This window comes from Pongo abelii, chromosome 5, assembly GCF_028885655.2.
Source record: "Pongo abelii isolate AG06213 chromosome 5, NHGRI_mPonAbe1-v2.0_pri, whole genome shotgun sequence".
NCBI classification, from domain to species: Eukaryota; Metazoa; Chordata; class Mammalia; order Primates; family Hominidae; genus Pongo; species Pongo abelii.
The window spans coordinates 53,226,543-53,240,942 of record NC_071990.2 but is presented as its reverse complement, the minus strand read 5'-3'; the positions used below and the strand labels follow the sequence as shown (position 1 = coordinate 53,240,942).

The following is a 14,400-nucleotide window of genomic DNA, read 5'->3' as shown; positions in this document are numbered from 1 at the left end:
GAACTATTGAGAGGAACAAAGTGCTTATAAATACATTAGGAACTGGAATTCAGTTGTCGAGCCAGGACGGTGACAGCGTTTAACAAAGTAAGTACTGATCTTATAAATCTCTCTACGTTGCCTCACACCCTCCTCTCTATCCTCCTAGAAAAATATGCTAATATGTGTCCTTAGCACAAGGAAAAATCTGTTTTTACTCATATCGTGCCATCTTGGTGTGTTTGGGTGACAGTTCAAGAATTGTTTATTTCTTTTCTGTTGGATACATCTTTACAGAAATGTAAAAATGAAGAATTTAGAAAACCAGGGCCTCTGCATTTAATGGTATGGGAAACAATGACATGAGGAGAAAAAAGAAATGGTAGCAGTTTAAACAATCTGAGAACAATCAGTGCTGGAAGAAGTGGCAATGTATGCAAAAATTTCTTTATATATATATAGTCAACACACAATTGTAAATTGTGACACTGTAATTCTATATTGGCTGTGAAAATTCAAAACTAAGGTTTATTATAATTAGAATAAATTAGTTTGAATGTTAGAAGGACTAGATTCTAGTTGAGCCTCTGCCACTAATTAGCTTGATGACAAGTCATATTCTGTCTCTGGAGTACTACCAACTCATGGCAAATCTAGAGGATAGCTAAGAAAGAGGCTCTGACTGTTGCTGTGAACTGTGTAATTCTTTGAATGGAGATCTGTCCTGCCCACTCTAGGATATTTCTAAGCATCCCTGAAGATGTGGCCTGCCCCTCCACACCTGTGGGTGTTTCTTGTTGGGTGGGATGGGAGACTGAGAAAAGAAAGAGACACAGAGACAAAGTATAGAGAAAGAAAAGTGGGTCCAGGGAACCGGCACTCAGCATATGGAGGACCGGCGCTGGCACCAGTCTCTGAGTTCCCTCAGTATTTAGTGATCATTATCTCTACCATCTCAGAGAGGGGGATGTGGCAGGACAATAGGATAATAGTGGGGAGAGGGTCAGCAGGAAAACATGTGAACAAACGTCTCTGTGTCATAAACAAGGTTAGAAAATGTGCTGTGTTTTGATGTGCACATACATAAACATATCTGGTGCATTAAAGAGCAGTATTGCAGCCAGCATGTCTCACCTCCAGCCTTAAGGCAGTTTTCTCCTATCTCAGTAGATGGAACACACAACTGGGTTTTACACCAAGACATTCCATTGCCCAGGGACGAGCAGGAGACAGATGCCTTCCTCTTATCTCAATGGCAAAGAGGCCTTCCTCTTTTACTAATCCTCCTCAGCACAGACCCTTTATGGATGTCAGGCTGGGGGACTGTCAGGTCTTTCCCTTCCCATGAGGCCATATTTCAGACTATCACATGGGGAGAAACCTTGGACAATAACTGGCTTTCCTAGGCAGAGGTCCCTGTGGCCTTCCGCAGTGTTTTGTGTCCCTGGGTACTTGAGATTACGGAGTGGTGATGACATTTAACAAGCATACTGCCTTCAAGCATTTGTTTAACAAAGCACATCCTGCATAGCCCTAAATCCATTAAACCTTGAGTCAACACAGCACATATTTCTGTGAGCACAGGGCTGGGGGTAGGGTTACAGATTAACAGCATCTCAAAGCAGAAGAATTTCTCTTAGTACAGAACAAAATGGGGTCTCTTATGTCTACTTCTTTCTACATAGACATAGTACCAGTCTGATCTCTCTTTCTTTTCCCCACACATCCCTGCCCTCTACCTATCTGATTTGTAGCCCCCTCTCCCTCTCTGCAGATGTAACAATCCAAAATGTCTCTATCCCTTGCTCAATGTCCTCTGGAGCAGAGGAGCGAAATCCCCCTGGTTGAGAACCATGGGACTACATGACCTCATGGGGCTAAGCAAGGTGTTGTTACTGATGTGCCCCACTGCTTGGACATTCACTGAAAACTTCCTGTTAATCCAGGTGGATTCATTAGTGAATATCATTGACCTCTGTACAGGGGCTAAAAACCAAAGAGAGAGAGAAACAGAGAGCCATCATTTGACAGATTTGATATAAGTCTGGATTCATATAAAAATTTATTCCTACTAGAGTTCTATGGACAAAATATAGAGAACTAGAGAAATGGATAGAAGATAGATAATAGATGACGAAGAGACAGATTACAGATACATAGATACATAGAACAATTGATATATAAAATAATACATACATGGATGGGTAGACAGGGATTATAAATAGATACATATACATAGATTGCCTATAGGTAAAATAACTGATGGATAGATAGATCAAAGAAAGAGGATCCATGGGCTACTCAGTGTGTCCAGAGACTCACCCATCTTCCAAGCACTAGGACCATAGCAAACACCCATTGTTGAGTTCCTACTATGAATTTTTTGTACATTATCTCACTTAACTTTCTCAACAACCCTCAAAAGTGGAAATAACTATCTCTATTCTAAGAAGAGAAAATTGAGGCTCAGAGATTAAACAATCTACTGTGTTTATGAATCTGATAATGGGAGGAGTCATGGTTTATCTCATTCTCCCTTCTCTCCGATAAGAAACAGTGTCATTGGGACCACCTCAGAGATGTAACCCCTTTAATTTACTCCTGGAAATATGAGAGCTTATATTCCTTTCAAAACAAGCCCATTTTTTAATTGATGTAAATTAATTATTTATGTAAAGTAATTATACTAGTCCTCAACTCACTCTGGTTTTTAGGTTGTCAAAGTAGAGAAAGGCATGCTTTTATTAATTTTTTCTTCCAAGCAAGCCCCTGAAAAGTTGCTAACAGGAGGAACTCAGGAATTAGATGTTCTCCTCTTGCCCTCTCTTTCCAACATTTATTTGGCTAATATACATTGAATAGGAAAATATAAAACAACTTCTCAGACAGGAGCTGAGAGCCAGGTTACGAGGTGGAGTGGAAAAGCTCTGGACCTGCAATCAGAAGTTCAGGCTGACCCAACACTCACCAAGTGTGCACCATGAGACAGGTGTTTTAGCTCTCTGAAATTCAGTGTGCCCATCTTTAATTAGGATAATAGAAACCATTTCCCAGGGTTGTTGCAGAAGGTAAACACACTCCCTAGATATTGACCATGAATGAGGAGCATGTGTGTATGACCCATGGCAAATCCTTGAGCTCTCTGGTTCTCATTTTCTGTTGACCCAACAAAGCTCAATGGTAACCTATGTCTCAGTCTTAGCCTGACCTTGGAAACCTCACATTGAGAAAGTGATATGTTAGTTATCAGCAGGAGTGTTGTGATAAAACATTATGTAAGATAAAATTTCACTTCCTTTTGAAACATGATCCTCAATCAATGGCTAAGAGAGTTTATTTTGGGGATTGGAATTACAACACTGTGAACTCTAGTCCATAACAATTAAACAAGCACACCGTACACTTTCATGTGAACTTCACTCTCCCTTCCATTCTGCCGAATTATGCTATTTCCATTTCCCAAGTTACTTTAATTTACTCCTGGAGTTATCATAAAAAGTACAATGTCAAAATATCTCATTACAAAACAGGTGAGTTGATTCAGTATGATTTCAAAGAATTCTTTACTTTCCAAAGGTTAAACTATTGACTCCCATATTTTAAAATGTAGACATTTAAAAGATTTTGATGCCTAATTTAAATCATGCATACTTTTTTAGAAATACATTAGGTGAGGCCGGGTGCAGTGGCTCATGCCTGTAATCCCAGCATTTTGGGAGGCTGAGGTGAGTGGATCACCTGAGGTCAGGCTTTTGAGACCAGACTGGCCAAAATGCTGAAACCCTGTCTCCACCAAAAATGCAAAATTATCCGGGTGCGGTGGCATGTGCCTGTAATCCCAGCTACTCAGGATGCTGAGGCAGGAGAATCACTTGAACCTGGGAAGGTGAGGTTGTAGTAAGCCAAGATTGCGCCATTGCACTGCAGCCTGGGCAAAAACAGCAAAACTCTGTCTCAAAAAATAATAATAATAACAAATAAATACATTAGTTGTTAAAGGCAAGCATATTTTTGTTCCACACTCAACAACCACAAAACTTGCAAGAAGAATCTTAATGTTTAATAACAGAGCTGGGGGTTTGGTGAGAAAATGCAACTGTTCCTAAGTCCTGGCACTGGAACTCCTTCTTTCAATGAGTCCTGTGTCTTTCCATTCACATTCATGATACAATTAATTGCATCTGTCCCTGCAGCCACTGGTTTTCATTCTCTGATACTCTGCTATATTCCACCTCCCAAACAGCCTGGGATAGAGCAAGGGCTATCAAACTTCACTGATGAGCCCAGTCTCTAACCATTTACAATGACCAAGTGAGCATGCACACATGCAAACCTCCATACACACAGTATACAAATAACTGAAACTAACAACTCATGAAACATTACTTACCCTTCAACATGTCATGCTCACTGATATTTTCTATTCTTTTCTTTTCTATTTATTTTTTAAAGTAATGGGATTTCATAATCTGCTGAAAGATTACCATGCATATTTGAAAAACACTAACATAGAAATTAAGACTCAGTCTTTGGTTTTTAACAGCAGTGAGCCTGCATCCCAGATCTATCATTTACCCTGAGCAAGTTACTTTAAAAACCTCAGTATCCTCAAATGTAAAATGAGAATAACAACCACAATAACCTTAGGTGATTTTTGTAGGATAAAACAAAGAGAAGTTTAGAAGAATGACCAGTGTGTGACTGACGTTGAACAAATGCTAGCTCCTTCCATATTGCAAAATTAATGCAGCAACATCTCTTCTTCCAGCTTATAAAACAAAATGCACCCCATAGAGTTAGGATACAGAATTCCAAAAGAAGCAAGGGATTAACAATCTCTGTCTGTTGAAAGAATTTGGATCTTCTAGCTACAGTTAAACAAGTCTGAGGCCTAATTTCTCGTTTTGATCAAATGCAGTCTCACAGCCCAAGAGCTGAAGAGTGACTTATCTCCCAGCTGGTCCTCCCTGTCAGTGACATCCTGTGGTTTCATGGCCAGTTCATGAGTTCCCAGGGCCTTCACCCAGCTGGCTTCCAGACGTGACTTCATTTTAGTCCTTGGTATAGATATTCACGTCCATCACCAACTGGAGTGTGACTGTGAACATTGTATTTCTCCGATGTTCCATTTCATTAACTAAAAAATGGAGATAATAACCATTTCATAGGACTATAAGGAGGGTTAAAGATATAAAATATTGAAAGCAACTAGCATTGAGGAAGGATCACTAGGAAGTTTTCAATAAATATTAGTTCTTGAATTCTTCCTCTTCCCATTAACTCCTATACATGTATTATCACCACATACTCTCACCTCTTAGGCTGCCAAGAAAATTCAGAGTTAAACAGTGAAAACTTGAGACTGGTTTGCTGGAATCTGAGGGTGGCCACTGATGGGTAACAATTTGAGCCAAGAAAACGTTCTGGGAACTCCTCCAACACAGTCATGAAGAAGGCAGGTTCTTCTTCAGCATTGTTTGTGGTTTTCAATCATACATCCTAAAGTACATTTTTGATTCTAGGGTTAAATTATTCATTCATTCATTCATTCATTCATTCAGGCTTAGAGAAACCTCCAGGAAACTGCTACCATGGCAGAGAAGCCCAAGCTCCACTACTCCAATATACGGGGCAGAATGGAGTCCACCCGGTGGCTCCTGGCTGCAGCTGGAGTAGAGGTAGGTTCTGAGTTAGGTCATCCTAAGTTGGATTTACAATAGCATTATCACATACTTTTCCCACAGAAACTATGAGATGATTACTTACTGAAGCATTGTGCCTTAAATAAAAATGGACTGTAATTAAGAAAAAGATGAACAGATTTGACCTAGTAATTCTTAAAATTTCTTCTCTTCTAAAAGCATACATATTAAAATACATTTAAGACACTAATCACAAAGTGCATAGAACTTAAGTGGATTAGAATTTAAACAAACTGTAAAAAATAATTTATGGCATTTATACAACAATTAGAAACATGAATATCGATTGAATATTTGAGAACATGAAATAATTATTGTTAATATTTCACGTGTGATAATGTACTATGGCTGTCTTTAGAATAGTTAATGTGTTTTAGGAAAACACATTGAAGTATTTAAGGATTAATCATATGGATCTGGGATTTCTTTGGAATTATTACAAGAGGAGAAGTAGGTGGGCATATAGATGAAACCATATTGATTTTGATTGATAATTATTGATTCTAGGTGAGAAGTATAAGGAGAATCATTATGCTTTTCTGATTATATTTATTCATGTTCATAATTTCCACAATAAAAAAATAAAAATGCATAATATTAAAAAATGGTTGTAATTAGAAGTAAAATGCAAACTACAAATGAGAGATGGAAGGGAGTGGATTGTAACAAACTACCTATTGAAGATTGACTACATTCACAGCAATTATTTGCTTGAGCACTTATTAATTCCATGTTCTGTACTCGGTCATGGATATAGTGAGCAAGACAGACACAGTCCCTGCCCTGGGGCAGCCTACGTGTCTGTGAGGATGCAGAGAAATAAACACATGGTTAAAATGATGGGAGGAGGCTTCTAGAACACACAAGCATTCCCCAATGCCACAAAACCACATCAGAAACCAGAGGTTTTCCTTAAAAATAATGTTAGTGTGGGACTCTAATTCCTTTATTAAATTGAGAATTTTACCCTATTGTGTCTCATGTACTTCAGAAGAGAAAATTATAGTTGCAAGTGTGAAAGCTGTGCAACAGCAGTGACCTATTTCACCCTTAGCAGGGTTCCTGAGAAGTGGGGTGATACAAATTACAGTAGGGGCTCCTTGGTGGCAGAATATTTGATGGACATTAGCCCATGTCATGCCTCATGCTGGGGACACAGAAGGCTGTGGTCTGATCTCACTTGGAGACACAGGCTTTCCTAAGATATGACAACACCATAACTAGAAGAACTAACTACTCAGTGCCTTTTCTCCAGTGATGTCCCCTCTCAAAACATGACCTAATCATAGACATTCATATCAGGGTGGAGGTGAAGTGAACTAGAAGATTGAGCAGCTGTGTGCTGTGACCCATGCACTTTTCTGAATGAATTAGGTCTAAATTTCCAAATGGCCGTGACCAGCCCCCTCTGTGTACCCTGCCAAACTCAGAAATCTTATATTCTCCAAATGATGCACCAGATAGAGGCCATTGAAGTTCACAACTCTGTAATAGAATGAACTAACAAGAACATATTTACTGTTTCTGCTTCCAGTTTGAAGAGAAATTTATAAAATCTGCAGAAGATTTGGACAAGTTAAGAAATGGTAAGATCAATCTCTAAGTTCCTCTGATGAGGGTATCTAGCAGAAGGTACACAGGGAGGTTTGTGCAGCCAGCAATGTCTATGTGTGTGGGGTGTGGTATTTGTACATGGTGCAGAGGGAGAAAGTGGTTAAAATGGAAGGGATGTGGTTCCTTGATCAAGTCTGGCAACTCTCTCCAGGCTAAAAGGACCAGACCTCTCAGAGTATTTGCTAGATGAATCATCTCCCACACCCTGAGAAAGCCCCTTCTTTGTTTTCATGCTTGGGGCACCGTGAATGAGCGGTGGTCATCAGCACAGGATCCCATACAGCCCTCCCCATCCAAGCACATGCAAGAACATGCATTAGACAAAAGGAGGAGGAATAGAAGTGGCCACTGTCTTGAGTTTTTTCTTTCATGTGGGGGGTGGGACAAGGTAACACTGTAGCAATATCGCAGACTTTGAAGAGCACAGAAAGGGACCCTTACATAAAAACCTCTCAGAACCTGCCTTAAATGTCACAAACACCATGAGACTTACTCTGGGGACGTCCTGTTTTAAATGGCATCTTGTTGCCCGTCCTACTGTAACTTGTCCCAACCTCTTCCTAAAATATCCATGAAGATAAATCAACACAAAAAATTCAAGAGTCCCACTATGTATCTGGAGGGGCAATAAAAAATACATGAAATAAATGGATAAAAAGTAAAAGGAAGCTTCTTAAGAAAAAGAAGAACTACAGGAAGCCTTATAAACATGTTGTTTGGACTGGGTGCAGTGGCTCACTCCTGTAATCCCAATTTGGGAGGCTGAGGTGGGTGGATGATTTCAGTTCAGGAATTCAAGACCAGTTTGGCCAAGGTGAGACCCCATCTCTTCAAAAATACAAAAATTAGCCATGTGCAGTGGTGCATGCCTGTAATCTCAGCTATTGAGAGGCTGAGGTAGGAGAATCGCTTGAACCTGGGAGGCAGAGGTTACAGTGAGCCAAGATCATGCCACTCCACTCCAGCCTGGACAACAGAATGATACTCTGCCTAAAAAAAAAAAAAAAAAGTTGTTTCAAGTGAAATCTTACCAAGCAGTAATTTCTTTTTCATTTTACAAATTTAGTCATTTCCACAACCATTTTTTTCATCCTGAAAGGGTGAGTTTCATAGACATTTCACTCTCCTTTTTTTTCTCCCTTCTAAAGATGGATGTTTGATGTTCCAGCAAGTGCCAATGGTTGAGATTGACGGGATGAAGCTGGTGCAGACCAGAGCCATTCTCAACTACATTGCCAGCAAATACAATCTCTATGGGAAAGACATAAAGGAGAGAGCCCTGTATGGTATATTTTCTGTTCTTCCATCCACAGAGAACACAGAGTGATTTAGGTCCTTCCTTGAGTGGGTAGGACCATGGCAGGGCATCAAGACCAGCAGCAGGCTGGGCCTTGGGTATGTATGCTGAGGTTCAGTATTGCAGAGTCCCATGGAGATGAGGGAACAGTGAACATGGGGAGGGTTCAGGTGAGGGTGAGTCTAGAAGAGGATGCAGTCCATGGACACAGCACCCTGACAAAGGTTTCCAAATACTCATAAACCCAATGAACTGAGGAAGATGGGGAATCATGTTTCCAGGTGCTCAGGATTTCAGAGGCTGGACCCTGGCCAATGGCTTAGGACAGGCGTAGAATATGTGAGAGTCTGTAGATGAAGGACTGGGGAGGGAAAGCTGCAAAGAAGCCGAGTCTAAGGTCCCAGTAATTCCAAGTATGATGACCAGGAACCTAAATTACCAATCAATTATATCAACTGGAATACTTGAGCAGCGCTAGTAGAAGCTGGCACCAAGGATGCTAGGGTTACTTTGACACATGGATAGAAGGCTGAAACAGCCAGATGGATTCAATACCAGCAAAGCCAAGGGGTCTCCTTGCTGTTGTGATGAGACTGCATGATTCCAAATAAATCCTGAATGAAACTGCTGGCAGCTCCTCAAAAACTTTAATGTGGTATTACCAATGACCCAGCAGTTCCTCTAACAGGTATATCCCCAAACAATCGAAAATACATCCACACTATGTATTTTACATAAGTGAATAATGCAAATAACAATATTCACAGAATTCAAAAAGTGGAAACAACCCAAATATCCATCAATCAATAAAGGGAGGAGAAAAATGCGCCTTAGCCATGCAATGGAAAGATATTTGGTCACGAAAAGGAATGAAGTACGAATGCATGCTACAAGACGGTTAAACCATAAAGATATGTTACATAAAATACACAAGACACAGAAGGCCACATATTATAGGATTCTTTTCATATGAAATGTCCAGATATTCAAATCCATAGAGGTAGAAAGTAGATTAGTGGTTGCCTGGGGCTAAAGGAGTGGGGCTTGGAGAAAAATGAAGAATACTGCTAATGGTACAGATGTCCTTATCAGGGTGACCAAAATAATTCTGGAATTAGACTGTAGTTATTTTTACAGATTTCTGTGAGTGCACTAAAAACCACTCAATAGTATAATATAACTGGTGGCAATTATAGTATGTGAATATGCATCAATAAAGCTCTTTTTTTAAAAAAGTATTGTGAAACTCCAGTTTGACACAAAAGAAGAAAAGTTTGCACTGATTGTAACTTTATAGAGAATTTCACCAGGGAAGGGGATTCTTAGGTGGGGTCTCAGGAAAGGCACACATGGCTAGAGTTGGGCAACAGCACATGGAGAGGGCTGTGGAAATGTGTTTCATGGGTGTAATTGGAAGAACTGCAAATATGGGGCATAGAAGCAGCCCTGGATGGTGTAAAATGATGAGAGAGGACAAGGAATATGACTGAGATGGCTGTGCCACGGACTCTGTTAGGATTACTTAGGAAGCAGGTCTTTGGCCATTTGACTCACACTAAGTTCATGCACAGAACAAACCACAATGGAGATGATAAATCTTGGCACAGCATCAGTAGGCACTGGCAGTGATTCCGCCAATTTCTCTGTTGACTGTGACCACCGATGCTCTTTTTACCTGTATTAGGTCATGCATGTAACACAATTTGGAGATCTATCTACCTTGATAGGTTGTTTTAAGAGATAAATGTTAATATACCTGTAAAACTCAGAGCATAATGACTAGACTATAAAAGGCGCTCACCGGAGGTGAATTATTTTGCCATCACCTGATACTCTACTCTGTTAGGTTTTTATAAACCTATAAAATCTAGGGCAAAAGATATTTGACCATTTGGTTGTTTTTGTCTTTCAGGATTGATATGTATATAGAAGGTATAGCAGATTTGGGTGAAATGATCCTTCTTCTGCCCTTTAGTCAACCTGAGGAACAAGGTGCCAACCTTGCCTTGATCAAAGAAAAAACAAAAAATCGCTACTTCCCTGCCTTTGAAAAAGTAAGTGAAGCTGTTCAGTGTTTTGGGGAACTGAGTTTAGAGGCCAGTAGAAAAATAGTGGCTGGGCATTCCTGGGGCACTGACCTTCACTTTCAGTGAGACTTCCTGAACACCAATGCAGCACTCTGACTCTCAAGGCATTTTATGAAAATAGACTTGGAGAAACAATTGTATCACTTATACCCAAGCTATAATTTTCCGGTAAAATTTTAATTTACTGAACCCCAACATGGAATTATCTGTTCAACAAAACTTCGTGTTCATAAGTAGAATGTGGGCTGTGGAAGGCTCTGGACCACACTAGAGGTTGCTGTTCAGTCTATGGAACTCCATGGATTTTGATTGATCAGGGGCGTGATGAAAGTGATCCATCAGAAAACATTCTGGCGCCATATGCAGGAAGACAGGAGACCAATTGCCCAACCAGAGAATATTGCAGTGTTTCAGGGATGGGTATTTTTTAAAAGGAGAGTGACTGTGGGATGCACAGGAAGATTCTATAAAATGCATTTTTTAGTAAGTTGCAGACATCAGTGCAATTCACTCCTAAATGCTTCAGCTTGCAGATTATAACATAATGCTGTTTAGGAACCAGAGTCGATGCTGTAAGAAAGATGATGAATTCAGGTTCACCCAGGTTTCCTACAGATCCCAGGGAGATAGAGCAGGGAATGAGGAGAGCAGAGAAGGAGAAATGAAGACTCTGAAATAGTCTCCTTCTGGGAGAAGAGTGTTGTCATGAAGGTGGAGTAGCTGCCCAAGGGAGATTGGAGAGGGAGACAGCAGAATGTAAAGCCATGTCCTGAATGTGAGGGCTCCACACTGTAGGGCCTGGGGCAGACAGAACATGCAGTGGCAGGTGCTAAGCCCTTGGCCCATGTGGAAGAAGCAAGCTGCATGGGTGGTGTAGACGCCACAGTGATGTGGATGAAAAGAGAAAATGGGAGCCTGAGCTACAACTGAGGAGTGAGTAGAGTTACACTTTTTACTATCTCATTCATTCAGATAACGTGGAGAAAGCTTGGGATTTCTGCACCCATGCAGTAAGGCAGCAGAGGTGGGGAAAGTCAGGGTGGAGAGACTCTGAAAGAAGCAGGGGTCCCAGCCTGGGTGGGCATGTGTTCCTGATCTGATTCCTCCCATTGTCCAGGTCTTAAAGAGCCATGGACAAGACTACCTTGTTGGCAACAAGCTGAGCCGGGCTGACATTCACCTGGTGGAACTTCTCTACTATGTGGAAGAGCTTGACTCTAGCCTTATTTCCAGCTTCCCTCTGCTGAAGGTGACCCATTTCACAGTCCTCAGAGAGGCAGCCCCACATCTCCCATCTTGGGATCTTGTATCTGGGCCCTACAACTGAACAAGTTTTGACCCCAGCCTTCTCCAGGCCTTCAGTGCCCCAAGCTCTCCAAAATGAGCTTCCAGGCTCCAATTTTGAGGAATGAAAACACTTTTGTTATGGAAAAGAAATGCGTGGTGCATGCTGCCCCACAAAGAGTATTTTGCCTTTTATTATGGAAAGGACCCAGGGCCCAGTATGGCTCCCCATCCCTCTATTTCAATGTGGTTTTTGTTCCTGAGTTCTCTGTGATGTCCTTTATCCCATATGTGCCCACATTGAGTCAGTCTGAGCAGAGCCCTTTCCATCTGGTTTCTTCCCTGGGCTCTGGCTTCTGCTGTATGACATTGTGTTCCTCTCTGCACAGCTCTCCAGCACTCTGCCCCCACAATGTATCTCTCACTGAGAAAAGGTGGTCCCATGGTTTGTCTTTACTATTTTCTATAACATTTTCCTTTCCAATTCATTTTCCCATATTTTCACTTCTGCTTAGAGACTGGTCTGTGCTGATATCACACAAGCACATTAGTTTTTCTTGTCTTATACAAGAGTCACTAATCTACAGGATTAATATGTAAGAAGAAAGATAGAGATGACTGAACTGATTAAAACTTCAAGACATCTTTGGGGAAAATAAAGTGAGCTACATGTTCTTCCTCTTCTCTTCATTTCTCACTGGGTGTCTGTTTCTGCCTTCACCCAAGTGGAAGCGACTTACTTGGTCTTTGGCAGGAGGGACTCAGATTCCCTGGGTTATGTTAATGGTGGTGTCAGCCCTTGACTTGTTGTTTTAGTGAGGCTGTGCTTTGTGGATTACAGGCCCTGAAAACCAGAATCAGCAACCTGCCCATGGTGAAGAAGTTTCTACAGCCTGGCAGTCCAAGGAAGCCTCCCATGGATGCAAAATCTTTAGAAGAATCAAGGAAGATTTTCAGGTTTTAATAAAGCAGCCATAGAGGTCAAGAACATGCAAGACCAATATTCTAAAGTTTTGCAACAATAAAGTGCTTTACCTAAGTGTTGATGGTGCCTGTTGTGAAGCTAATGAACTCTTTCAAATTATATGCTAATTAAATAATACAACTCCTATTTGCCCACTTAGTTAAAATTGATTTCTTCTCATTAGGATCTGATGTGAATTCAGATTTCCAATCTCCTCCTAGCCAACAATTTTCTTGGAATTACAAATTCAGTAAAAATGGAAACTATACATTGTGTGGTTTGTTTGACTTTTCCAAGAATTGTCCTGTAACATTTGTCATACAATCTATTAAAATGTCAATGTAGAAATGCGCTCCTGACATTTTCAGGTATGCACAGGAGAAGAGTTACCATCCTGGGTAATGGCATAAACACATTTTCTTCTTTTCCTGAACAGTCATTTTATTTCTGATAAAAGCATTCTTTCTGATGCATTTGCAAAACAATGATTCTGTCTGCTGTGGATTCCTCAGTTTTCTAGGAGATGAGGAAATATTGAAGAGCAAACAGACTCACCCTATTCTCTCAGGCCACCTTGTTGTCCCTTACAGTGTGTGTGCTCCTGGCTCATCCTCACTCTGCTCCTTAAGTCGCCGTGGGGTCCCAGGCATGAGCCTTCTCTCAGCTCCCTCAGTGCCACTCAGGCATGGGCTGCCAAGATACAGATGGTATATGTGAATTACATACATATAACTATATGCAAAATCATTTTTCCCTGGTGTGTCATTGTGCCAGAGTGCTTAGATGAGGAGTGCTTTCTAGCTCCACCCCCATACTGGTCCTGTAATGCTAATCTCTCCCAGGACACCTGGGCTTCCACAATTTGAGCTCTCCTCCTCTTAGAGGGAGCTTCCCTACAGCTGGCAGAGGTGGCTGAGGGAGCAGACAGACACACAGGCTTCCTACCTGCAGCTTCACTTTGCTCTAGTCTCTTCTCCATTTACAACCAGAGTAGTTTTTCTAAAATGCAAGTTGGAAAAAAAAATCACAGAATTCTTCAGTGAATCCTGACTGCATATAAAATGCATCCTCACACCTGTCCTCACCCCTTGATCTTCAGCCCAGTCAACTCTCTGAGCATGGTGGGGCCTCTTGCCTTCCTGCCTGGGTGCATTTGCTAGCCCTGCCTGGCAAGCTCCTTAGCAGTGGACACACTTCACACTACCTCATTGCTTCCCAGGAGCGCTGGGCTGTCCTCTGCCCTCCACAGAGCCTCAGTGAGCTTCTTGTAGGGAAAAGAAAGAGAGATCAGACTGTTACTGTGTCTATGTAGAAAGGGAAGACATAAGAGACTCCATTTTGAAAAGACCTGTACTTTAAACAATTGCTTTGCTGAGATGTTGTTAATTTGTAGCTTTGCCCCAGCCACTTTGACCCAACCTGGAGCTCACAAAAACATGTGTTGTATGAAATCAAGGTTTAAGGGATCTAGGG

General features: G+C 41.2%; 1 protein-coding gene across 1 annotated transcript; it reads left to right on the top strand.

Moving 5' to 3' along the window:
• On the top strand, nucleotides 1-13,195 carry LOC100445078 (glutathione S-transferase A2). Its single transcript, XM_002817001.5, has 7 exons — nucleotides 1-87; nucleotides 5,541-5,657; nucleotides 7,216-7,267; nucleotides 8,444-8,576; nucleotides 10,505-10,646; nucleotides 11,797-11,928; nucleotides 12,805-13,195. Exons 2-7 carry the CDS (start codon nucleotides 5,571-5,573, stop codon nucleotides 12,925-12,927), a joined length of 669 nt encoding a protein of 222 aa, XP_002817047.4. The 5' UTR covers nucleotides 1-87; nucleotides 5,541-5,570; the 3' UTR covers nucleotides 12,928-13,195.
• Nucleotides 13,196-14,400: the final 1,205 nt, after the last annotated feature.